General features: G+C 42.8%; 1 protein-coding gene across 13 annotated transcripts in view; it reads left to right on the forward strand.

Annotated features, from left to right (window-relative positions):
• The window catches only part of Rbfox1 (RNA binding fox-1 homolog 1), a 1640850-nt gene that overhangs the window by 713331 nt on the left and 899976 nt on the right, over nt 1–27543 (forward strand). For all 13 annotated transcript variants that reach the window (XM_029470804.1, XM_029470798.1, XM_029470790.1 and 10 more), the window contains one exon: nt 10292–10339. Coding sequence is in view for 6 of the 13 variants with exons in the window: in XM_029470786.1 (XP_029326646.1) it covers nt 10292–10339 (48 nt within the window). In the remaining 7 variants the exon portion in view is untranslated. The remainder of the gene's footprint in view (nt 1–10291; nt 10340–27543) is intronic.

Here is a 27543-nt window from a genome sequence, read left to right on the forward strand (position 1 = left end):
CCTGAGAAAAGCTGAGGGTTGGTTATGATCAAAACATATTGCATACATGTGCAGAGTCCTCAGAGAATAAATCAAACCTATAATTAAAAAGTCAAGGCATGTTTTGACTAAAATTCAGGTTACCAATGTTTTGAGATTCCCAGAAAGTTACAGATTTACATTGGAGACAAAGTCACACAGACCTCAGTCATGGCTCATTGATTCCTTGGGATTCCATTAGAATTTCTCTCTTTTATTTCTATGCAGCAATCTTCATCATGATTTATTTTTTAAAGACAGAGTCTCACTATGTAGCCCTAGGTGGCCTGGAACTTGCTTTGTAAACCAGACTGGCCTCAAACCCATAGAGATCAATCCTCCTCTGACTCCTGCTGGGATTGAAGGCATGCGTCACCAGGCCCAGCCTTCAGAGTAGGTCTTTGTTAGTTCTTTGTGTCTTAAACACTCAACCTGGGAATGAATTCAATCAGATTTCAGAGGGAGGGGACTCTTTCCCTCCCTATTAGTTTACCTGTATTTCTGTTACTCTTCATCCACTGTGATGAATACATAATGGTGGCGTAGACAAGCAAAGCACAATGCTTCCCCATAGTCTCCCATGGGGAGAGGTAGGCATCCTCATTTAGGGAGTTAGGCATCTTCATATTGGCATCTTTACTTGCAAAGGTAAGCATCTTCACATGGGTGTGGCAGGCACTTTTACATGGGGAACGGTAGGCATCTTTTCAGGGGTGACATCTTTGTCTAATGAGTCCCTGTCTGGCTGGATATAAAACTCCCCTTCCCCCTTCTCCATCATCTGTCTGTGTCTGAGTCAAATGCACTAAACTTCAATTTGGTAATTGCATCTTCAGATTCTTTAATGAAGGTGTTTATCAACATATAAATAATTACTGGGTAATTTTGTATTTGCCAATTGCATCCTGCTGGAAAGTAGGGGCACCCCCCCACACACACACACACACTTGTAGAAGTCTGGAATGTCAAGGGCAGCAGCTCAGCGCAGTCCTTCATCCCAGTTCCCTGGATCCCCTCTGTCCCCTGACTCCTTTACCCCTACACGTCTCCTGCTGTTCTAACTCACTATTTTGATTCTGTGGCAGTGATAAGTACAGTCCTACTTATGCGTGGGTGGATTATGCAGGGAACATGGGCTGAAGTCACCCCCTTACTGATTTAGTTCCTTCTCTGGATAATATCACCTTGAATGTGCTCACCCCAGGCACATACCACCCAGGACTTCTTTCTGTACTTTATGCTTTAGTGTGTATACGATCCTGTGTATGTGCACACACACATGTTTGTGTGTGTATTTGTGAGTATGTATATATGCCTGTGTTAAACATGTGTGTGTAAATATGTGCATGTATATGTGTGTACGTTTGATGCATGCATGTATGCATGTGTGTGTATCCATGTGTATATCTTTGTGTATTGTGTGTGTGTATATCTGTGTGTGTGTGTGTGTGTGTGTGTGTGTGTATGTATGTATGTATGTATATGGGGAAATGTGTGACTTTGTATATATGGAGATACAACTTGTTAGAGTCATTTCTATCCATTTACAGTGTGAGCCTTAGTTCAATACAGGCAGAAAGAGTCTTGGCAGCAAGAGTCTTTCTCTATTGAGTCATTTTGTGTCATTTTTTTATTTTGACAATGTCCTTCATTGGTCTCATCCACTAGGTAGACAGGCTAGCCAGTGTGTTCCTCTGACCAACTGTCTCTGCTTTACTTCCTCAGCCTTGTGATTACAAGTGTGCAGGAGCCACTGTGTCCAACATTTTAAGTAGGACCTGAGGGATTGAACTCAAGGAGAGGCGAGCACTCTATGGCTGGGCTATCATCCAGATGCCTCCTCCCCATTGTTTTGTCTAAGTTATGCAATTATCTCCATTCAATGGGGGAGGACTGAAGATCATTCCAGTGGCTAAAAATCTAAAATGAAAAACAGAACACCTTAGCTTCCACACTAAGAGTCCTGTGCCTGGAGTGCTCTTTGGAGCCTGCAACCTTGGCGAGGGTGTGGCTACATTCATTCCAGTGCCTGGCAGAGAAGAAAGGAGATAGCTCAGAGCTGGCTTCCCCAGGCCCTGTTATGTTTTTTGCACATGGACTCCTGGAGAGAATTGGCAACTAACAGCCCTTCCAGAAGTATTCTTAAAAGCTGTGCTGAAATCATTCACCTCCTGTAGAAACAAGTGTGATTTACATCTAATATGGGTAATTACTTTTACAGTTAATTAAAAGCACTCTCATTAAGTCCCTGCTGTGGCACCAATGCATAGCTCTTATTTGCTAAAGGACCCTGGGTTTGAGCTCACCTTCATCACAGGGCTCCTGCCCAAGAACAGCTGGCTCTCAGGGATCAGACCCATTGTGTTAACCATCAGCCACCACCTTAGCTAAGGCCCTCTCCCTCCACCCCACCCCCACCCCGCTCAGACTTGTGTACACAGCTGAAATTGACAGCACTGAAGCCCTGTGACCAAAACCTTGGGATAAAGCCAAATGGTTCCTGTGATATCTGCATGCATCCTGGTGGAGAGAAGGCAGAGGCAGCATTTTGCTTGCTTTGTCTTCAGAATAGCTTTGTTTGTAGGAAGCCTTTGTGGCCCTAGGCTTTCTCTGCTTTTCTTTTTCTTCCAAAGGAAGTATCCTTTCTCAAAAATATGTTCTTTAAATCCTTCTAACATCCCTATGCCTACTTATAAGGCCAGTGTGTGGGCAGTTGAATCCATTTCTGTTGACTTTTTACAAAGTTGATATGCTAAATCCCCAGCCACAATAGACTCTCAGTGTCTTCCCTTTTAGACCTAAATCCTAGTGTTCCCCCTTTCACAATACCTATTGCTTGAAGGGTGCACCCTTAATATGCTAAACTTTTGTAAGTACATATTAATACAATGTGTCTTCAAGCCATCTCATTTTTGGAAAGAACATCATATTTAGCAATTAAAACATGTGGTTATTGGAGAGTACAATTTTGAGGGTACAGAAAGATTGTTATTTCAGGAAGTTACAGATTTCAGAGATCTGGTCCTTTCTGTTTTGATAGTTTTTACAAAGTTCCCTTCTGCCATCTGCTGGCCAGATGTGATATTGCATGTGCTAAGCAAATTTGTGAATGGAAGCTTTGTTAGGAGGTACATTGAATACACTTTCTGTTCTTCATGCCTTCAAATAAGTGGCCTAATTTGAATCCTAACATTTCAGAAAAGTGGATTCAGACTCTAAAGCATCTAGCTGAAAGGGACGATTTCATAGTTGTACCAGCTCTTCTGGATTCAGTCTCTGAAAGCATCTAGCTGAAAGGCATATTTTCAGAGTTGTGCCAGCTTTCCTCCTTGAACAAGTGTAGTTTGTCAGCACCTCTCTTCTATATGGTGATGTCTTCTTTCAAGACACGCAGGGCATGCCCTAAACTACCAAGAATATCAAGCGTCAGGGTTATTGTGTTTACTTAGCCTACAAATGAGACACAGTAAGAGGTGGCTAATAGTAATAGGATAGTTACAACATGCAATTTTTTCTACCAATCTGTATTTGCTCCTGTTAGTAGTGAACTGAAATACTACAGTAACAAGGTGAGGAGGTGACAAGAGGGGACTGACAGATGTCCCATCAAGGCATCTTCTGTCTGCAGGTGTTTCACACCTCTGTTGAGCCCAGAAGCTAAAATGTCAGCATTAGTCTACACAGGAGGAACCCACATTCTTCATTCCATTTGTTTGAATTTTGAGACAGAGTCTCTATACCAAACTGAGGCTGGTTTTGAAGTCACTGTGTAACTGAGGGTGACCTTGAACTTCTGGTCCTCCTGCCTCCATCTCCCAGACTACAAATTACAGATGGGCTCCCTCACACTCGGTTTATGCAGTGCTGGCCTCAAGGCTTCAGCTATGCCCGAGTCTCACCCACAGCTCCACACTTGATGAGAATTGGAGAGCTGTTTTCCACAATGTGACTGACTTTAGGTCCTTGAATGAAATACTCAGTATCAACGGCATTCTCTGCTGTGGGCTCTGAGACATAACCAAGGTACACTGATGAATTTGAGTGTCTTATACCAGCAACTATCTGCATGGATGTGGTCACTTCTTCATCCTCCTTGAAACTCAGTTTTGACTTCTACGGAAGGGGAGAGCTTGGCTATATGGCCACTGCAGATGAAGTTTCTTTGTATAATATGCTTTGGAAATGGGAACAAANAACAACAACAACAAACAACATAAACCAAAATTGGAGTTGCATAAAATAGCCAAGATGCTCTCTGCCTTGGCTTTTAAGCTCACATGCATGACTTATTGCTTCATTATTTATCTGTCTATTGAGAAAGGATATTACCATGGAACCTAGACTGGCCTTTAACATGATCCTCCTGTCTCCAACTTACAGGAATGATAGATGACCCTGCCATGGCCACAGGCCCATTATATAAACACATATACACACACATTTCTTCATATGTTCTATATTTGTATGTCTATGCATACATCTCTCTCTCTCTCTCCCTCACACACACACACACACACACACACATAAATACAGAAAGCTTTACTCATGGCAAAGGTAGGGTTTTTTAAATAGGGATATATCTGAAGCCCTTCATTGGAATTGTTTTTAAATGAGCAATTGTTATATTTTCAGGTCAATAGGAAAGGACAGCACACAGGCAATCAGAAAGACCTGCATATGCAGACAAAACCAGCTCCAGTACTGACTCAAGGTTTCATGGATTCTGCCCTCCTGGAGTAGGAGGACACTGTGCCTGGTGTTCATGACCCCAACTTAGCTGTCATGTCAAGTGTGAGCAGCCTGCTCTTGTCTTCTTGTTGCACTTCCAGAATAGATGATTGACATGATCAGTTCAGCAGCTCAGATCTGTGGTAGGAAAGCACACGGGGCCTCAGTATACCCATCTGCCATGGCCCTGGATCTCCTGCTCAGAAGGCCTATCTTCTCTCTGACTGCAATCTTTCAATCACACATTTCTTTAGTGCTCAGAAGCTTAGATTTGAGTTTTCATTCTCCACAGTTACTGTGACAAATGACCACAGGTGACTTTAATCAACAGAAATACATTCTGTCTCTCTTCTGAAGGCTGCAAGTCTGAGACTGAGGTATGAACAGGGCCGTGCTCCCTCTGGAGTCAGGAGTCCTTTGGCTGACTGCAACCCTGCTCCAGTGTCCGCCTGTCTTTGAGTGGCCTGGCACTTCTCTCATCCAAAGTCTCCATGTATGAGAGTTGGGGCTTTCTGGATAAGGAAGAATCTGTCTGTCTTATGAGCTCAGTCACATCTGCACATACCCCATTACCAAATATTATTGGATTTAGTAGTCTGTATCTGTATCTATATCTATCTATGTCTATATATGGTGAGTTATAACTCAACCACGTATAGGCCCTTTCCTCTGCACACTGTGGGGTATCTGGGGTTTCAGTAGCACTGTCTTGTGACCTTATTCTTAGGGGACTTTATGTCCCAGCCCTGCAGAGTCATGGCTTAGACTCACAGATGACCCAGGATCATTCTGTCTCCATCCCGTGCCCAGAAACTCTGACCTACAGAACTCTTTAGAAACAACCAACATGCAAAGCACAGAAGTAAAGAAATCTGTCTTAGGAATTAGGAGGAGGAATCAGACTTCTCTGGACAACCACTCCCTGAGGGCTGTGGTGTCTGAGAGCTGGAGGAACACAGACGGTTCAGAAGAGAACACGTTAAAGAATGCGAAAATGCTGGCTCTCAGCCCTCCATATACAACTGGGATTCACCACGGTCATGGAAAGAAGCCATCGATGGGCTCATGCATACCAAGACTTTCTTACAGAAAGGCAACCAACAAAACCTTCCAGTGAAGGAAGTGGCTATCATCACTGTCACCGAAAAGATGTTAGTCTCAGCAATTCTTTTTGAAAAGGTTGTGTACATGTTCATGGTTTCCTGTGCACATTCACTTGTATGTGCAGAGGTCACTGCATTAGTTGCTTGCCATCTTGCATTTTGAGATGGAGACTCTCACTGAGCCTGGAGCTCACTAGTTCATTTAGATGTGCTGACCTATGCACTCCAGGGCTTTCCCCTTCTCTGCCTGCCAGAGGAGATCACACACCCACAACTCTACACCTGGCTGTTTTATTTATTTATTTATTTATTTATTTATAAACAAAGTTCCTGTTACCAACTTCAGATCTCCAAGCCAGCACAGTAAGCCCTGACTGAGCAAACTCCCAGCCCTCAGTCAGTCTACTTTGGCGGAGGCCCCACTGTGGCATAACTAACTCTAAACACAGTGGTCCCGCATGTTCTGCTGAGTCTCATCTGTGGCCAGCAACTGAAGTCCTTGCTGGAGGCAGTCCAGCTGTCTGCTCCGGGAAGCCAATGAGCTGCTTCTGCAGGAAAATTGATTGCTTGGCAATGAGTACAAGCGTTCAGATTCATACTTAATACTTAAGTCATTGAGTTATTTTCTAAGCGAAGTTATCAAGTGGGGCTGAAGTACTTACACGACGCCTGGGTTCAGAAAAGGTCACCTCAGAACCCATCCGGAGACGCCTGCTCTGTGCAGAGCGATCTGAACAATAATTTGTTCAAGCCCAAAGTGACATTTTTCCAATTTGAGCCCAACATTGTTCAGAAGCGAGTGCCTTCCCCTGGGGCGCCTTCAGTGTGGATCTGAGGCGCATGACAAACCAACAATATCATCTAAATAAAAAATCCAGCCTAGGTTTAGTAAATTAATTCTGACAAGAATAAATTGGATAATCTAAGAGAAACGGCAGGGCTCCCATCTTGCCAGGTGGCTGTCTCCTTCTCCACTCCCCCTCCATCACTCAGGTGGGCTCTCCATAGCATATTAAAAACAAAGACCTGCCTTAGGTTCATGGAATTCATCGGTTTATTGATTAACACCTTGCTATTTCTTCAGGGTCAGCAGAATCTTTCCACCCCCCCCCCCCCATTTCTAGCCTGACTTGTTTCCACTATGAAGGAGGGAGAAAGTCCTTGCTTCACCTGGTCAGCATGAGGCAAAGCATCAGGGCTCCAGGACTGTCTGCCGGGTCACCAAGTGACTTTTAAACTAATACCTGGTACCAGTGGTTAAAGCAACAATAGCCACAGGCCGCCTTGGTCTCATACCTCCCAGCGGGCACTCATCCACAGAGCTACGCCTTTCTTTCTCTTTGATTTGTTTTAACTTGGACAGTGTCTTGCTTTCAGAAAGTTGCCCCAGCTGAGCTTGAACCTGAACCACGGGCTTTCTACCTGCACCCCGGTTCCTGAATAGTGACCCAAAGGTTTATTATTTGTTAATAAATGCCTAGACCTTAAGTTAGGCTTGTTCCCCAGTTAACCTGTAACTCGATTAACCCATTTATCCTAACCAGTCTGTCTCTCACGTGGTTTGTTACCTCTCCTTCGTTTCATTTGCCTGGCTTCTGAGTCAGAACAGTCAATCTTCAGTTTCTGAGGATTCCAGAGACCCTCAGTCCCTGTTGGAAGTCCACCCCCCCTCCACCCCCACTTCGATTCTTCCTCAGCTTATTGGCCATTAGGTTCTTATTGACAGGGGGTGCTTCCATACAATTCCCAAGAGATTATACCTACACTGAACTGACTCTGAAGCCCAGGCTAGCCCTGCTTGAACATGTGATCTTCTTCTACCTTTAGCCTTTCCAGTAGCTGGGATGACAGGCCAGCAGCCCCAGGCCTGCCCCTCCTGGCGCAGCTCTCCATGCACTTTCCCCAGGGAGAAGGTGTTCCTTGTCCCTTCCCCCAAACCTAGCTCATCTGCAGCATTTGTCCTGTGACAGGTGAGCTCTTTCTTCCTTCCTTCCTTCCTTCCTTCCTTCCTTCCTTCCTTCCTTCCTTCCTCTCTTTCTCTCTTTCTCTCTTTTCTTCTTCTAGGAACCTCTATAAACTTCCTGAGACCTAAGATGGTCATAAAATGTATTTTAAAACATTTATTTATATATTCTTCTCATGTGTTACATCACAACCACACTTTTGAAGTTTCCCCTCCCCACTCTCCTAGTCTCCCACCCTCTCTTCCCTACATTTCCAGACCCACTCCTCCATTTTCGTTCAGGAAAGAGCAGGTCTCCCATGGAAATCAACCAAAACATCCAGGTCATTGCTCCTGGGGTTCCAAGGAGCTCCCTGAGAACTAGGCCATGCATTTAGCTGTGGTTAGCTGTGATTTTGTGTATGCTGCACTGATCTCTGCTCTCTTCCCCTACCCTTTGTTGGCTTGCTTCCCTCTTGCTGAAGGCCCACTCTCCTTGCTAGAGTTCACATAAAACTCCATCTGTGCTCCTCCATTGGCTGTGCTTCATCACCCCATGAGCCCATCATGCAGTCTGAACCATCCTGAGGACTCAGCTCAGGGCCACTTCCTTTGATTGAAACCTGAGGCTCCTGCGTGCAGCTTTGCACATCCTCCCCAAATTGTTTTTTCACAGCAGTGCATAGCTTCTTCCAGGTACATTTACCCATCTTCCTTTTGTATTTTCCCCTTGTCCCCAGGATACAAGCACTCTCAAGGCAGGTTCTTCCCTGTGTTTTGTACACTATTGGGTCCTTTGTATGTAGAACCTGGCATGATATGAGTGGGTACTAAATAGCTCCCGTCTGTTTTTTACATGTATTCACTCATTCCATGTGGGTGAGGGCAAGTGCATGCTATTGAATATCAGTACATGTCAAAGGAGAGCTTATTGGAGCTGGACTTCTCCTTCTACTAAGTGTATCCTGGGGATTTAATGAGTTTGTTAGACAGGCATAGATGTCTTTACTTTAATGATCCATCATTTGAACCCTGAATCTTTTGCATAAATAAATCAGTGGCATAATTTTTTGTGTGAATGTCTCTTTTCTTCTATCTAGTAAGTTCCTTAAAGTTAGTTTTCATCTTTGTATGAGGAAAAAAAAAACAACAAAAAGGATTAGATGTACATACTGGCTGGTTTTGTGTGTCAACTTGACACAGCTGGAGTTATCTCAGAGAAAGGAGCTTCAGTTGGGGAAATGCCTCCATGAGATCCAGCTGTGTGGCATTTTCTCAATTAGTGATCAAGGGGGAAGGGCTCTTTGTGGGTGGTGGCATCCCTGGGCTGGTAGTCTTGGGTTCTATAAGAGAGCAGGCTGAGCAAGCCAGGGGAAGCAAGCCAGGAAGAAACATCCCTCTATGGCCTCTGCATAAGCTCTTGCTTTCTGACCTGCTTGAGTTCCAGTCCTGACTTCCTGTGGTGATGAACAGCAATGTGGAAAATGTAAGCTGAATAAACCCTTTCCTCCACAACTTGCTTCTTGGTCATGATGTTTGTGCAGGAATAGAAACCCTGACTAAGACAATGTAGAAAGGCATTAAATATAGTGACTTTGTGACAGCTGAGTGAAGGGCAGATAAATGAATGAGTGGGTGAGTGCATAGATGGGTGGGTGGGTGGGCGGGCAAACATGCAGCTAGATGGACAGGTAGAAGGGTTAATGGATAGATGAACAAATGGATGGACTGATAGATGAATGGATAGATGGATGAACATATGTATGTATGAATGTATGTGGATGCATAGATGAATAGATAGGTACATTGATGAGTAGATAGCCAGGCAGGCATACTGATAGATAAATGGGTGCATGGGTAAATGGATATAAGTATAGTTGGGAAGTAGATCGATTGATAGTTGGATGGATAAAAGAAGAGGTGGATAAGTGGGCAGATAGATCAAGGGATGGGTGGATATAGGCAGACTGATGGACTGATAAACAGGTGGTTGGTTGGATGAGTGGATGGATGCATTGATGGTTGGGAGGATGAGCATATAGATGGCTGGACAGAGAGATGAATAGGAAGGTGGCTGAATGAGCAAAACCAATGACTATGTGGTGATGGCTTGTGTTGAAGCCAGCTATATTTGCATGTGACAAGTGTAGAAGAGTACATTAAGTCTACTTTAACAGTTCCTTTTCATACAAATAAAGTCGCTAGGGGAAGGGAGAGATAATCTTACGGGTGCTCAGTTTCTCTCTACTGCTCTCTGACCCATAGCACCCTGGTTCACCCCTCATCTGTCTGTAAGAAAGCTTCCTTACAACACGCATATGCCTCTAATGCAAACACCACCATGTCCACCTCCAAACCCACCATAAAGGGCAATGGCTCGAGAAAGAGCTGCTAAGAGCTGCTGGGAGTGTCATCCATTATTAATATAAAGGGCACCTCAGCAGCACCACAGAAGGTCCTCCACGTGTAAGCCTGACTCCTGTTCTTTCTCCTCCTCCAGGATATCAAAGCCGACTCCAATAACTGCGCGCAAATAGAGGACAGAAAGGTAAGTCAATATATTTTGTCTTTCTGGTTTCAAACACAGGAAGCATGTTGTAATGGCAGCCTGGGAGTTTCAGGTACACCTCACCAGACCACACTCTGCAGGTGACTTGTGCATTGACACCTGCAGACCGATGCCTTAAACTGTCCATCATTTTATTCCCCTCCAGTCTGTGTTGTTTCTAATGGCTGCAGAGAGGAGTGTGTGTGCAATGTGATTAGGTTCTACAAGAAAGTGTACCTGTGGTTTTATTCTACTATCCTTCTTTTCAAAAAAAAAAAAAAGCTTATTGATGTTTCATATCACAATTTAAATGAATGTGGTTAATGTTTGATGTACCATATGTTATATATCATATATACCATCATATATCATTACATGAATTATAGAATAGATGATGTCTAGAATCTGCAGGTATATCTATGTGTATCTGATCCATGCGTATTTATTTGAAAGAGACCTTACATGAATTTCCTTCAGGACCTATCCGCATAAACAGCAACTTCCTATTTGAGATGGAAGACCAGTGGAAAGTTACCTAGCAGATATATGCGTTTTCCACCCATTTGTTCGTTAGCTTTGGACCTCTCAGGAGAAGCAACTTTCAGATCATTGTTCTCAGTCTCTCCTTACTAGCAAAAGTTCAAAGAATTTTCTATGACAAAGCACAACGGAACACAGAGGAGGTACAGAAGCAAGACCATGGGGCCCGAACCTCATGGCTACTCCTGACACTATCTATGGGTTTAGGACAGTGTCTCTCTTTGCAGTGGAACCACTGTGGCCCCATGTGGTCATTAATATTTTGAGCAATAATTTCATGATGGCCAGTACATCTGCTGATTAATAATGTCAGATGAGTCCACAGAAAAGGACTTGTTTGTGAATATGAAGCCATTGCCTGCAGAGTTTTAGGGAGTGTTCATCATAGCAGTTCATGTTTACTCTACAGCTCTGCTTTAGCTGATTTCTGCTTCTATGCAAATGAAGAAGGATCACACGTGCCGTAATAGAGCCTTCTGTTGAACACATATATGGATATCTATGGCTGGGACACAAGTACTTGCCACTTAGGTGACACAAACTCTCATAGACTTTCCCTACCAGTTTATCCTTTTCCAGCCCTTGATCCCATCTCACTGTGCTCAGAAAGCTGGCTGCCAAAATCAGATGTTTTGCTTTTTCCTTGAAAAGTTTATGATGTCCACAAGTATATTTATGTCTGGTGTAAATTTTAAGAAATGAATTCCTGATAGAGTTTGAAAGCTCCCAGGGTAGTAGGTGCTGAAGGAATAACTTCAGCTCTATCATTAACAAGATAAATGGGCTGGACTATGTTCTGAGATTTCTAAGCCACTCTGGCTCTGTTCCACCTGCACTTTCTGTCTGTGGTCTGTCTATCCATTACCAACACCTGGCTCTATATGGCTTATCTGTGATGTGTACTGGGGATGAAGTTATACAGGGTTATTCTCTACAGAGTTTCAATTCTTCTGGAGAAAGGAAAACACATGCACATGCGTGTTCACACACATACACACATTTGTGCACACATGTACATGAACGTACACAGGCACACACACACAGGCATACATTGCCATGTGCGCATGCCACACACAATCTTTTCTCTTCACATAGGCTTGGCTTACGTTGGAAATGTTAGGTAAAGCATTTCTAAAAGGTTTTTCACTTGTTCCCTGAGACTGAGCCGACATGACTGATTTGCAAGTGAACCCAAGAGTTGCAGCAGCTAGTGATGTGTCTTCCTGATGCGCACAAACAGAACCTGCTCAGTCTACATTTCCTTGGCTAAGGATGTTGTATCTTCTAGAGTTCTTTACCTTCGTGGAAAACTCTTAATCAAATTCTAAGCATTCCCAAGGGAAGCACCTCCAGCCTCGTCAGAAAAGCTCATGTCCTGTAGACACTCTGCCTGAGACACAGCCTGTGGCCACACAGGGAGATGGCTGCTGTAGCCCCTGAAGTGGCTATCATTTGTGACTAAGAATGCTTCACAGCCTTTCTGCTACTATGAAGTATAACTTGTTACTAGGGTTTATACATTTGAAGAGATGGACCTTCTCCTGGTGTGTGCATGTACCCCTATGTACCTGTCTCTGTAACCTAAATGCTTCAGAAAAGATTGGTAATTTAATAAAGTGGAACTAAATGACAAGAGATGACAGAGGTGCCACAATAATACGTAAACCTGCCTCAGAAGCAGCGGTCCCTTGGCCCTGTGTGGATTTTTACAACTGAGGGTTTTTGATGGAGGCTTGGCAAGCTTTTCTCTAAATCAAAGCTCCTGTTAGTGGAGAAAGCAGGACAGTGCCCTCCCAGCCCCATCCCCCACCCTGCCTCAGCTGGACAGTGCCCTTCCAGCCCCATCCTCACCCCACCTCTGCAAGAGCTTGTAGCATCCAAAGAGAACTTTGATTTTTTTCAACTTTGTCATTTTTGTTTTTTGTTTTTAAACCTTCCTTTGCTTCTCTCTTCCTGCAGGCTCTGCCCTTCCATCTGCACCTTTGCTTGTATACCTCGCTGCATTTCTTACTGGTAGAATTTTTTTGAAATATCAACACTTCAGTACAGTTCTGCTCCTGCTGCCCTCTTCCTTGTGCACCCCCTCTTCTCCATAGTGCCTTATGTAGACCAAGCTGGCCTCATACTTGTTCTGTAGCTGGAGATGACCTTGAAGTTCATTTTCTGTGGCCTCTACCTCTAGAGCACTTGAATTATAGACTTATGTCACTATAGCCTAATAATGTGACACCATGGATCTAGCTCAGGGCTTTGTGCATGCCAAACAAGCACCCGATCAGATGAGTCACATGGATAGTGATGCTTATTTGGAAATGAGGCCTTGCCCTGTTGCATCCTGGGATGATTGGAAGAACCATGACAGTCCCTACTTAGTCAAAACGCCCCAGGAGATGCTTTTATTTTTGCATTTTATTTTATCTATTATATACATGTATATAATATATAGATGTTATATATATATAGATCATAGATTATAGATATACCATATATATATATATATATATATATATATATATATATATATATAGTATGTGATGTGTGTGTGTGTGTATGTCACAGTACACTTATAAGGTCAGAGGAAAACTTTTAGGAATTAGGAATTGGTTCTCTACTTTGAGCATCCCAGAGACTTAGTGGCTCCCAAAGAAGACTCAGCAGATCAAGAAGACATTCATTGTCTCTCCTGTTTGCCTGTATCTTGGCTGTCTGGTTTCTTTTGGGACAACAGAAAGCTCACTGTCAAGTGGGAAACCTCACCTTGTTGTTTATGGGAAATTTCTTGGTGGATACCAAGATATGATCTTATTTTGTTCTTGTAACTTGTGATTAGATGAACTAGCAGAGCTCCTGAGACTATACCCACATCAGAAAAGGCTTCTTACATCTTCTTTGATCTCCTGGAAGATGCCTCTGGAACATATTACAGGCATGTGGAGTGTGGTACTCTGCTACTTGCTACTGGACTGTAGGTGATGCCTCCCCAGTCATAAGACTAATGTGGATTCAGCAAAGGTGATGGGAGGTAACCCATCACCCTGCATCCATGCCTGACTGTGTACAGCTGCACAAGCATGGCATTACAGCACCTGTGTTTCTACTCAGGGAACTGACACATTTGAATTTGTTTTTATTTGTGGTGTAAAATCCATCTGAATTTCAAACTATGATGAGGACGGTGATTCTGGTGATGAGCATAGAGGCTTGCACATCAGTCAAGGAGAGTCTGTCAAGAGAAGACAAGAGCCCATTTGTCAAAAGCTGTAAACACAGGCAGGGGTTCAACTTCCCACTTTGTACCTGGCCTGGAACAGCTAAGCAGCTCCAGATCTGCCAGAAAATTGTACAGACAGGTTTGGGTGATTTTGGGAGTTATAGCTCAAGTTTCCTTTGTGTGGGCTTGAAGATGTGATGGTTAGAGACATTGACCTATTTTGCTTAGTGTTATGCATTCAGAATATATCTTTGGCCAGCACTTGCACTGCAAGAGAGACAGGTAGTATTGAAGAGCTCTATCAGCAGGTATGGAGGGCCCATTTCTATCCTGTAGTGGAAATGGATCAAAGCCCCAAAGGTTAAGGTGTTTTGAGTCTTAACCCATGCCGGGATGATCTTTTTGCTGATGCAGTGGTCTCTGAGTCATCTATACCCCTATAAGTAACTCCTCACTAATTCTCTATGAGTAAGCCTGACAAGCCCTTTGCTTCTTCTTGTTATATTTCAGTCAAACTATCTATTTGGTCAGTTATTGTGTTCTATCTAGGTTGAGTAGATGTCTGTCCACATTTTTCCACAGAAAGCCACACAACAGGTGGGATCCTAGAATGGATACAAAGGTAGACATCTGTGGCAAACATCATAACAAAAAATGGTGGTCCTAAAACTGGGGCTGAGGATACAACAGAAAATGGGGCTTGAGCTTGAAGACGAGATGTAAAATAGGTCAGGCCAGCCTAAGGAAGTCCAATAAGCACAAAAGTACCACAAACCCTTGCATGGAATACAAATCCATGTTACATGGAATCTCATAAAGTCTTACAAAGGGATCAGAGAAATAAGCGTATTTACATGGCCATATGATGTCTGTCCATTTGCTGTTTCTACTTGTTCAGGACTTTGTCAGCTCAGTCATGATCTTGCCATCTATGTATCCTCTCTGTCCCCTGGCTTGTCTGATGATTCACATTTTGCATCTCAGGTTGGTCCTCCAAGGCTGTGACTTGTCCTCAGCCACCATTGCTGTCATCCATAGCTTATTCCAAATGGATACAGCCTGATTTATAAATAATCACTGATACAGCAGCTACAGCATCTCATGGAACCCAGACTGCTTTGGAACTCACAATGGAGCCAGATACAGTCCTGAGCTCCTGACCCACCTGTGTCTATCCCTTCACTGCTGGAATTACAGGTGTGTGCCATCATACTAGGTTTATGTAGTACTGGATTTCTAGCACAGAACTTCAAGTTTTCTAGGCATATCTATATACATATCTACCAGCTGATCCTCATCCCCAGTCTTGTAAATTATTTTCCTTAAGAGGAAAAAACCAGATATTGACATCACCATCTAGTTGACACTTAGAGAGTGTCATAGGCAGTTTTCAGTGCTTCATATTTAATCTTTCATCAAACATTTGCCAAGAGCCTTGTGGCCCGATAATTATGTTCCTGAAAGAAACAAATCATGGAATGGGGATAGAAAACATTTCTCAGATCCCTCAGGTGGTAAAGGGAGAGATGGGCTTCAGCACAGGGAGTGTGCCATTGACTGCAGACCACTGGACTGTATTTCCTATTATACAATCCTGTGGGGAAAGTAAGTCAAACAAAATCAGTGCATACCACTCAAAATTTCACTCCTCCTAGCGTACGAATAGCTTCCACACATGAGGTCCTTCACAGAGACTCTCAACAGAACAGAAAGAGCTGAGGCTAATGCAAAACAATACTCTAGGACACCTTTATTTGCCTGGCTTCCTCTCAGTTACTCACACCAAGGCATTGTCTCAGTCCTTAATCCATAGGCACTTCAGGCTCTTTGGGATGGATGGTCACTGCCAGAGTTTGCCATTCCAGTCTGGCTGGGAATTAGTCTTGTAGATTAGAACATCTTCATGCAGGATGCCTTTTGGGTGGGTTGTCTTAACATTGAAAATGAGATGTTAGGAGGCATCTCTGTTTCATGTATTTTAGGAAAATTTGTGAAACTGATGGGGCTTTTACAGTGGGTTGTGGTGTCAAGTTCCATTAGTCTCTAATGGGCCCAAAACCCAAGTGTCAGATGATGAGGGAGCACTGGGCACCCTCTGCAATACTTCTAGCCCAAATGTACCCCATAGTGTGCAGTGGGTGTGTGTGGAGTGAGCTGTCAGATAGCTCTTGGCCTTGAAGCTGGTTGTGAGGAACCAGTCCACACAGTTATGGTCTAGCAGAATGGCTATTAGCTTAGCTCAGGTTCTCAAATGCCAAGGTTTGAACACCAAACCCCACAGCTTCCTGGCTGTTTAATTCTTCAAGTGCCCACAAGATCAAGCAACATGGAGATGAGCCACTTCTGTGGTCCCCAAGGGCTTGGTGAGCTGACATGCTTGAGGCTCTTGTTCTTTTGGTTGGGTTGTGTTCCCAGAGTTCAAATTGCCTTAATAGTTGATTAGGTTTTGTTGGATTTTTGAGACAGGGATTCTGACAGTCAGATCTGCTCTAAAACTTGTTCTTGTGACCCAATCTTGCCTGGGACTCAAGCTCCTACTCTTTCAGGCTTCAGAGTACCTGGGATTGCAAGTATGTACCACTGTCCAGCTTACTGTCCCTGCTTTTTCCTGAATTTTAACATTGACTCAGTGTGTTACCCCTGTCATGAGACCAGAGCAGTTACATGCGGGACCTGTTTTAATAAACAGCAAAGTAAATATCAAAGTTTCCACAATATCTCAATTCCCCAGTTACTGAGAAGTCAGACATCTTGTAGATGTTTCTGGTTTGGATAAGGCTGTGTGGAGAGGGTTGTTAACCATAGATCTCAGAGGCTTCGATTCTGATTGGTTATGGACTTGTCAGAATGGCCCTGCTGATAACAGCAGACTGGAAGTGAGAAGTGGGTCTTCTGGGTGATTGATCAAGGGTGCCTGGCAGAGGGTAAAGGTGTAGGGGCAGTAGTTTATGTGTTACACATGGATTCATTCTTTGCCAGAACTAGTGATGTATAATTGATTAATGATATCTCCAGAGGATAAAGGAATTGGAGTAACAATATATGTATTATGTATATTTTTAAACATGAATGAGTGCACATTTGATTAGAGATGCCTACAGAGAATAAAAGGGAGGATAGAAGTGCTACCGGTGCTATGTATAGATTCTTTCCATCACCACACATGTCAAACAAATCCCAGGGCCCTGAGCTTTTAGCCCAAGGTAGAGTAGAAGACTCTTCATACATCCACCCTTTTGAGCATGCCTACTTTTTCTCACCATACTACAGACTTGTACCCAATCAAAGCACTGAGGTTTTCATGGATAATGCATGGCTTAAAGATCTCACAAATAAAAGCCTTCTATCAGGTATCCTGGCATAGACTCTGGAGAAGCCTGTTCTATTGATTCCACTTTGGTGATGAGCAATCTGATTTCAGCCTCAGATAAACAGAGCTATGTTTTGATCTCTTAATTTTAAAAGCATGGTTTGTCTTCTTTCCACAGTTGCATATTAACTGGGGCTCAGTCGCTTGCCTTTTAATACCATTAATTATAGCTATTGCTTTCATTTGTCATTTATTTTGCTTAAGAGAAGCGAGATTATTCCTTTGTATAATTTTTAGTGATGCTTTCTTTCTCTAAACTCTGAATTAAAATGTATTTAAAAGATGCTTAATTAAGTGCATGCTATTTTTTAGGACAGTTCTGCCATCTCTTCTTAATAGGAAAAAAAAAAAAAAGGCCAGTTGCTTTTTACACGATGAGCAGAGTGAGCGCTAATTAATTTTTCCTTCTGTTTTGTTGGTACATTTTATTATCCCAGTCTCGCTGTGTGACTGGGTGTCTTCACATGTTAGATAGAAAGCACGGACTGTCCAAATGTGATTTATGTTGTCCTGGCGCTTTTGCAGAGTTCAGCTGAATTTTTTTTCCTGTTGATGAAGGTCAGAAACCTCTGAGATGATGCCATCCATCTCAGCAACTAGGTTGCTGAAATGAGTTTTGATGGGACCTCAGGCAACATCAGCAGAACTTGGCGAAAGCTGGGGGAGGTGTGCACCGGGATGCTGCATCTGTGCACACGTACATGTGCGGCACATACCTCCGAAGTTCTTACGGATAGTCAGAAACATCAAATTACCAGGCTTACTCTATTGGTATGCACTTGTTTTATCATCATTCCAGATTTCTTGATGAATAGTTGCCAAATAAAAATCTTTGTACACTTCAGGCATCAGCATATTGTATTGATATTTGTATGCATTATGAAGTAATTTTGTAAGCAGGATAATAAATACATCCATCATATGATTCTCTGTCTCTGTCCCTCTCTGTCTGTCTCTCTGTGTGTATTTGTCTCTGTCTTTGTCTGTCTGTCTGTCTCCCCCTCTCTCTGTCTCCCTCTCTCCCTTTCTGTCTCTGCCTGCCTGCCTGCCTGTCTGTCTGTCTGTCTGTCTGTTTCCCTCTCCCCTCCCCCATCTTTAATTATTTTTCTTCTTGTACTATGTCATGCTATGGAGTACAGACTACCCATGAATTTACAATCCTCCTGCTTCAGCCTCTCAAGGGCATGGCTTACCAGCAAACAGTCATACTTAACTTCTTGTTGGTTCATGTGGTGTGTGTGTGTTTGTGTGTGTGTGTAGGTGCTTGAGAAGAATATTTGAGATTATTTATTTCGTTTTAAATGGAGGATGTTTTCTTGAGGGGAGAGTGTGCTCTAGAAGAAGGAGAAATAAAGAGAAGAAAGGAAAGAGGAAGGCAGAGGAAGGAAATGAAGGCATCTAGTTTTATTTCTGACAGTATCTCACACAGGTACAAAATAGCTTCATGGACTGCAGATGGCCATGGATCAGGCAGGGTGTGATTCAGAGACACTGAATACATAAAGAAGAGGGAAGCAGGAATAGAGATGGAGGCAGTGGCCAGAGGGGCAAGGATTCAATCCAAAGATCCCATGATAGAGGGCCATTGCAGAAGCCAGGAGGACGCAAAGGAAGATCAGCTCTCCTGGCACCCTGGTTTTAGGCACTCAGGTTCCAGAATCTTAAGGAAATTCCCTGGGCTGTGATTATGGTAATTTGTTGTAGCATCTCTGAGGGACTGATACATTCTCTAAAGGAACCAACCAGCTTAGAAGATCAATCACAGACTTAGTACAAACGCACTCACATGCATGTACAATGTGTGCATGTCTATGTACACCTCACACAAGTGCACATGCTCTAGTAGCATGGATATACATGTACTCACAGCAAATGTATGAACCACTGTACACTCATGTCCACATATCACACAGGTACACACCATAGAGACACATATGTACACATATGCACAGTGTATGCAATTACATGTACATACTGCATACAAATGTTTCACACATGTTTCTATGTCAACTTGCCCATATTACAAAGAGCTTGGAGGACACCTGCATAAGGAGGAGGGTATTCTAGTCACTAGGTCCTTGGACAGAGGCCTGCCATGATTTAAAGGATTACATACCACCTTATATAAATTCCCTATAAATTCCAAGATGGTTCTGCAATATAGGGATAATGCCTACCCCATTTGGGTCAGGTCATGGGTCCTGGTCCAAACTAAGTTCTCCATCATGAGTTATATTTCAGAAGGTTGTAGTAGCATTGCAGGGAAGAGGGTAGAAAGGGCCTGCTGGGGATGGATGCCCTATGAATGAAGAGACCTGGACTCTATCTAGATATCAGCTCACTTTTTTTTTTACACACCACATACATGCACATACATGTATGTCTGGCATGCAGACAAACACAAGGACAAATAACAAAGTCACACCATAAGGCATAAGGTGACTTTGACTACCAAGTAACACAGGTAGCCAAGTTACCTTCTGCATCAAAGCTTACCTGACCAGACAGCAGCTAGTCCATTGCACATCCAGGCATTCCCCAAATTTAGGACACATAGCACACTTTACTTTACTTAAAAGTCCTTCTTTCATAAAGGGCCAATAGGCCAATAGCAATGTGGACACTTTAAAAGATGTAGACAGAAAATGATAGGTTTCTATGGAGACTAGAAATTTGATTTTATTACCCTTAAGTTCAAAATGGACTTATTGCCCCCAAAAGGCGATTGACATCAAAGACCCAAAAGAGAAAATTTTAAAGATCCAACATAAATTAAGAACTCCATACCACAAACATCAGGGAACTGGAATTAAATAAAAATTAGGCCTCGAGCAGTGTATTGACCCAGAAGTTCATTTTACAGCCTAACCTTTCAATCAAAGATCAAGTCTCATTAAAAGTCGGGCTTTGATTAGGGAAAGTTTGGAGCACTCTAGCACTAGATGGCTCAATCCATGGACAGACAGGCAATGGGAATCCTTACTTTATTTTCTTCACATAAAAGGGAGTGACCTATTTATCTTGTGACATTAAATGTGACTAATACAAAGCGACATCAAACAAGAACTAGCAAAGATTTGTCTATCAATGACTTTTGCCCATTAAATGGTGTGTACTTCTCTGTGTAGGTGTGCAAGCATGTGTGCATGTGTGTGCAGAGGCCAGAGGCTGACACTCTTCAGATTGTTTTGGATCTAGGGTAGCTCATGTAGCTAGGATCTCACTATTTGACTAGACTGGCTGACAAGCAATCCCCAGGGGCCCTCCTGTCTCCACATCTCCAGTGAGGAGCTCACAGGTACAGACTTCAACAACTGGCATTTTACATGGGTGCTGGAGATTCTCATGTTTGTGTGACAAGAACTTTACCAACTGAACCATCTCCCCAGTCTCTAGTGGGGAGACTAATTTTATAATGATAAAATAAGTTTTATAATGTTAGGGAAGAATTATCACACGTACCTGGACAGGTTGAGCATCACGTGATCACACAGACCATCAGATCTAGGTTGGTGCAAGAGATGTATGATACCAGCCATGCATTTCTCCCAGGAAAGGCAGGAAGAAGAAATGAAATCCTCTTTACTAACATATTTCCTTTTATGCTATATATGTTCACTATATAGTCTATATAAAAATTATTATACAGTGGCTACACACCAAGGTAGAATAAATAGGGAGAAAAGAGGAAGCCAAATATATTCTAACATTCTCTTTCTATGCTTCCCAGCTTGCTGTGAAGTCCATAGCTACACTGATGGACTGAACCCTCAGACACCATTCGCTGAAATTAACCCTTCCTTCTTTAACTTGTTTATGACAAGTGGTTTTATAATAATGAGAAGTCATAGGCATATAATAAATGGTATGTCAATCTATGCTTTTCTTTCTTTTCTGCCAATTAAGACAAGTTTTTAAAAAGTAGCACAGCAATAAAACAAAAAGATCCCTAGAGGTTTTTCTGATAACAAATGAGTTTCTTATCTTTTGAGGAAAGATCCTAGACTAGCTTTTCCCTTAATGATGTAATTCTAATATAGACCACATCTAAGGCCCAAGATGCACAGAATGGATGGGAAGAATCTTTTAAGCCCCGTGTATTTCAGAGTATAGGTTCCAACTGATTGAAGGCAGCTTTCACTTTCACATCTGAGCTCTGGACGGTAATCACTGCCCATTAATAGTTGATGGGGCTTGCTGTGTAGCTCATCCAGAAGGCTAGCTGAAACCTGGTGGCCCAGTCACTGGCTTATAGGGGTGCTCCCAAATGAAACCTAAGTCTTCCCCTCTAAAATGAAAGTGATTTGGGAGGCGCCACGGGGTGTGTTGTGGAGCACAGCTGAATCATACAGCGAGGATATAATCTCCATTTCACACCATCTCCATTTCCCATGCGTCAGAGTGAGCAGCTCTCTGCATGTCGCTATTCTGTCACCAGCACTGCTCCCATGCTCACTAATCTTTCTGAACAGAGAACCGAGCTTCCAGCAGACAGAAGAGTAAGTGAGGATTTAATAAGTGAGGAATAGTGCTGTTTTCAATTCATTTAATCTGAGAATCTATTTGTGGAAGACGTGCAGTTTGATATTACCAGACAGTGTCCTAAAGTTTATTACAGCAGAAAGGAGGCCATTGAGAGGAATGAAGTGAGCACAAGGCTTGAGACTTGAGGGTAAGCCACTTTATGTCAGGGAGCAGATCCACATGTTCCTGTCCTGAAAGAGACAATGGAGGGGATACCTGTCCGTGCTTTCTTCTGGGCTCCGACTCAGTTTACCTATGCAAGCCTCATAGTTATGCCAGGATCATGCTTTCTAGTTACATTCATTGAAAAAAATGTTTGTGCTTTTGTCTTATTTTCTTAAATTTATGGTTTTAAAATTTCACACACAAGTGCAGAGTAATTTTATCATTTCTAGCCTCCATATTCTTTCTCTGACATCCATTTCCTTCAGTGTTCTTCCTATTCCATTTAGAATGGATGACCTCTCTCTCTCTCTCTCTCTCTCTATATATATATATATATATATATATATATATACATATATGTATATATACATACATATATGCACACTATATAGGTATGCATATACATATGCTATGTGTATATATACATATAGAAGTATACATATATACATATATACACATATATGTGTGTATACATATATACATACACACATATATATGTGTGTATATATATATNTGTGTGTGCAGGAATATATACAGATATACTGTGTATATATACATATATGCATATATGTATATATACATATTCATACACATGTACAGATATACATACATATACCCTACTGAGCCCAGTTGGTGTTGTTCACATGTGCATGTGTGTATGACTAACCACTTAGCATTGGCAGCTTGTTCCTGAAGTAAACTGCTTTTGTGTCTTTCAGAAGCCAGTGACTGCCTAAAATTCTTCATCTAGGGGTGAACTTTGAAAATTTCCATGTTGTCATGTCAACTTGTGTTATTATTATGCAGTTCTCCTTTATACAACCATAGTGTTGAGATTCCATGGCTGAAGCCTCCCTGTTATGTTCGGAGGACACTGTGCAGCAACAGACTTCTAGGTTCTCTGGATCTTAAAATATCTCTGTGCCCTCTGAGATTTTCCTGAGTTGGAAATGAACCAACTGGGGTTGGGCACCCCACAGTCACTCGCTGTATCTTGACCAGTTGTGGATCTCTATAGTAGTTTCTCCAAGTAGAAGAAAAAGCTTCTTTGATATGAGATGCATGTCCCTCTGGGGTTGAGATGGAAGTTATGGGTATAATGATCCTTCTCTACCATGGGCAAACATTTTCAGTGGTCCCTTCTCTTTCAGGAGGTAGCTTTGTCTGTCTGTTCTGGGTACAGATGGATTGGATAGTTTCAACTTGCTCTGATCACCCAAAAGCTGGAAATGTAGAAACAGTGAACCACCTAAGTGCAAACATCCCACTCATCCAAGGACGCGAGTGTGTGCAATGCTTCTCGAGGAAGCCAAGCACTTCCTGCTCATACCTGTCAGCTCAAACCGTTCTGCTTCTCATTTCTCTGTGTGAATTGCTAATGAGAGAGAGAGAGAGAGAGAGAGAGAGAGAGAGAGAGAGAGAGAGAGAGAATACCAAAATCCTCTTTTCAAACAAGCACTAGCATCCTTCTCACAAAGCTACAGTTCTTAGCTGTTTACTTTCTGAGCTTTGCGTGTTGTACTTGCAGAGCACCTTAAAGCAATGTTTTTGTGTGAGAGGCCAGGCTGGGTGGTTCAGAGTTTAGACTTTGGGCTAGAACATGGTTCAGTGCAATCCTTCATAGTGTTCAATTAAAGACACCTTGGGAATCTGGTCTCTCTGCCCTGTCATATCCTCATGCATAATATGAGGCTTAAGAGAATTACCACCTTGAACATTGGTTGAGGAAAAAAAAAAGGTACAGATTGCAGTTAGGGTGGAGTTTCCCATGTCCTCAGGGACTGATGAGACTGTAACTATGGCAACTGTTCCCCTTCGTCTCTGCATCTTCTTTGACCTCTCCATGGATGAGGTGGTAGGTTCTCATTTACAGTAACTATACATGTTGTGTTTTAGACTTGCGTTCTGCTTTTCCAGTGTGCAAGTTAGAGTTACCAGGAAATAGGCCATGACGGGCACTATCTGATGAAAGCTCCGATCATTATAATCTAAATTGTTATGTTTCTCCATGGAAGGTAGAAAAGACCAGCAAGTGAGCTGGACACACTGTTCAGTAAGTGTCTTCATATTAAGACTATATTTATATAATTATTGAAATATTTGTATATTTCTGAATGAACTGCCTGGATATTCTCGACTTTTATGGTGAGGACAGAATTCAATCAGCCTCCATACATACATTGCAATATAAATTCAGATGGAGATTTAAGTTGGTTGGAACTTAGGGACTTTTACTATAACTTATAGAAAATTCCAAATCTTTGTAGTAATTTCAGAGTCAGAAAACCTCTGTTTTAACCCAACTGTGATTAAAGTTCTTCACTGCTTACCTTGACTGCCTTCAGGAAGATGCAGAGCTGCAGCCAGACATCACAGTTGCAGTGAACAGATGAAGTGTATCATTGGCATGTTTTACAGAGAAGGGGGTGCACATGTGTGCTTGTCTTCCATCTCCATAAGATGTTCAGTAGGAAAACCAATCAAAATAACAAATATCACTTATTTTCTTGGTTAAATATGTAAACAAACAAACACAAACAAAAAAATGAAACAAACACTATGTAGGAGCAAGACCCGTCCTTTCTCTCCCCTCTCCATATTCAGGAAGTAAAGCCAGTTTGCCACTAACACACCTTTGTCGAGTAAATGAAATGTTTGGTGTTCACGTGATTATGTTAGTCACATAAATGATCTCTCTGTAATTCTGTTCTCGTGGCTGTGAGGTGAGTTAAGAACACTGAGTGCCTGCTGCGTATAGCTATGGACAGACAAGCTTTGCACACCTTTGTTCTGAGCTAAGTTCCCGGGTGCAGTTCTGAAAGATGGCCACAAGAGGTGCCATTTCTGAGCAGGGCTCCACTGCTCTCTGTTTAGACCTCAGGCCAAAATGATTGAAAAGGGTGCTTCATTTCTAAGAAAGGGAAAGTCGGGAATTCCATGTTAATTAAACTGGAAATATTTTTCATCGCTGTGTTTCAATCTCTAAGCTTGCCAGTGGGAACACGTGCATGGCAGAATTCCTGACCTCTATCCATGAGTGTGTCCCGTTGTCTTGAGACCCCAGATTGTTACGTTTGAATGTTCTACAATATAAAACAAAGCAGAATGAAGAAGGAAATGAAAGTAAGGAGACATAGGTCAGTTGGTAAAGTGCATGCCTGCCACATAAGCATGAGGACCTGAGTTTGAGCCCTAAAACCCACATACAAAGATGGTATGTGCATGGTAATGCAGTCTTCTGCTCCCAGGACTACAGAGACAGAGGTCAGGTGCCTGGGTCTTGCTGGCCAGTCATTCCAGCAAGACCCAACAGTGAAGGCAGAGGAACATGACTTATTCAGTAAAGCGGTGCCATGCAAGCATGAGAGTCTGTGTCCCATCCCCAGCAGCAATGTGAGAATGCCCCGTGTGAAGCTGAGCCCTGGGAAACAGTTGTGAGAGAATCTGGGCTTCATGGCAAGCTCTCCTAAGCAAGTCAGGGAGGACAGGCCAAGTGAGAGACACTGGCTAAAAGAGGTGAGTTGAAAAGCTAGAGAAAAGAGACAAAGAGACAGCTAGCAAGGACCTCTGGCTTCCATGTGCGTGTGCACATATGTGCATGCATGTGTATACACACACACACGATCACACAGACCTGGAGTTTTTAAAAAGCTACCAAGAAAATGCTTTTGTAAAGTAAAAGAGACAAAAGAGGCTGAGCTAAAGACAGTGCTGGGATTAATACTGTGAAGGCTTTAAGTGTCCTTTGTGACATGATGATGCTGAGCACCAGGATAAACCTTCTATCAAGTTCATTCAAAGCATGGTAATTAAGTTGTAGTTATGCAGAAATCTGTCATTAGAAACTATTCTGAGGTGCTGAGGGGATATCTAGCTATAGCCTGTTGTAAACTAGGATAGCACAAGACCAAACCATTCACACACACACACACACACACACACACACATACGTGTGTGTGTGTGTGTGTATGCATATGTACATACTTATAATGTGTTACTTATGGAAAAGATTTTGTACATATTGTTCCATGTGAGTTACTTTGAAGCTAATTCATGTTATGGAGCTCAAATTAATGTACGTTAGGTAGTATTAGAGATATTTACATATACTTATACTCACATATACACACACATACAGAGAGAGTGGAGGGGGAGAGGGAGGGGAGGGGGAGGGGGAGAGGGAGGGAAGAGGGAGGGGGAGAGGGAGGGGAGGGGGAGACATATGAGAGATGATCTGGTCATTATTATTTACAAGCCTGTGGTGGGCCCTTTAAATGTCTGGTTTTTAATTTGTGCAGTGCAGAAGTAGTTGAATTTCCTTATGGCCTTCAGGGCTGTTTTAATGTTTTCATAGCTTTACTTTAGGTTCTGAATCTAAACACACCTGGGCATGTGTGTGCTAATTATCTTTAGCATAGAGCAGGTGAGCTGCTGGTGTCTTGGCTCAATCAGCCAGTAGGTGGCAGTGTGCAACCAAGAAACCATTGCCTGGCTGCAGACACTTTTAATTAGCTAAAAGGAAAACAGGTATGGCTTCACAGATCGTTTGTTTGTTTGTTTGTTTGTTTGTTTGTTTATTTATTTATTTATTTATTTAAATTTGCCTAAGCAGCCACTGCGAGCAGATGAGCAGATGGTTTCCCCTCCCTCCTCCCAGCTTAAGTATCAGAGGAGAAGGAATATCAAAAGGCAATCAATTGCTGGCCTGGGCCAACCCCCTGAACTTCAGTCCTGCAAACATCATCAGCCCTATGCCATCTTCGAAATTGCTACAGTGGAAGGAAGCATGGAGCTATCAATTACTTCTGGGGCTGCAATGGCCTCTGTCCTTGAAAAGCAAGCCTGCTGACTCTGTGGATGAGATAAAGGGCCATTGTGGAGGCTGGAGGCGGGCTTCTCTATTGGGTCCTAGAAGTTGATTGAAGGCCCCGGAGAAAGAAATGGAAGACCAGCTTAAGTAGTACATGATAGCCAAACCCCCTGAAATGAATTACCATGAGACGTTCAGCACAATAATTGCATCATGGAGGCCGCAGAAGCCTCTTGTGGAAGCAGAAGCCTTCCTTAAAGGACCGCCTCTCCTGGAGCTGTTCACTCTGTCTTTTGAGAGGAGAAGCTGAATGCAGGGGAGATGTTAGGTTGTCTGCATGTACTAAGCACACGTCAGATCACTGTTGAGTTTTTGGGTGTAGTCTCCAATTAACAAATGCAAAAGGGTAGTATCAATACCTCCTGGACAAAGAACTGAGAGTATCGGAAACAGTGTGTACTCAGGAGACTGGGAGTGGCTCAGTCTGTAAAGAACTTGCTTTGAAAGCACAAAGACCTGAGCTTAATCCCCATCCATGCTGAGGTCGCACCCAACCATGCTGAGGCTACACCCAACCATGCTGA

This window comes from Mus caroli, chromosome 16 (genome assembly GCF_900094665.2).
Source record: "Mus caroli chromosome 16, CAROLI_EIJ_v1.1, whole genome shotgun sequence".
Classification (NCBI taxonomy): domain Eukaryota; kingdom Metazoa; phylum Chordata; class Mammalia; order Rodentia; family Muridae; genus Mus; species Mus caroli.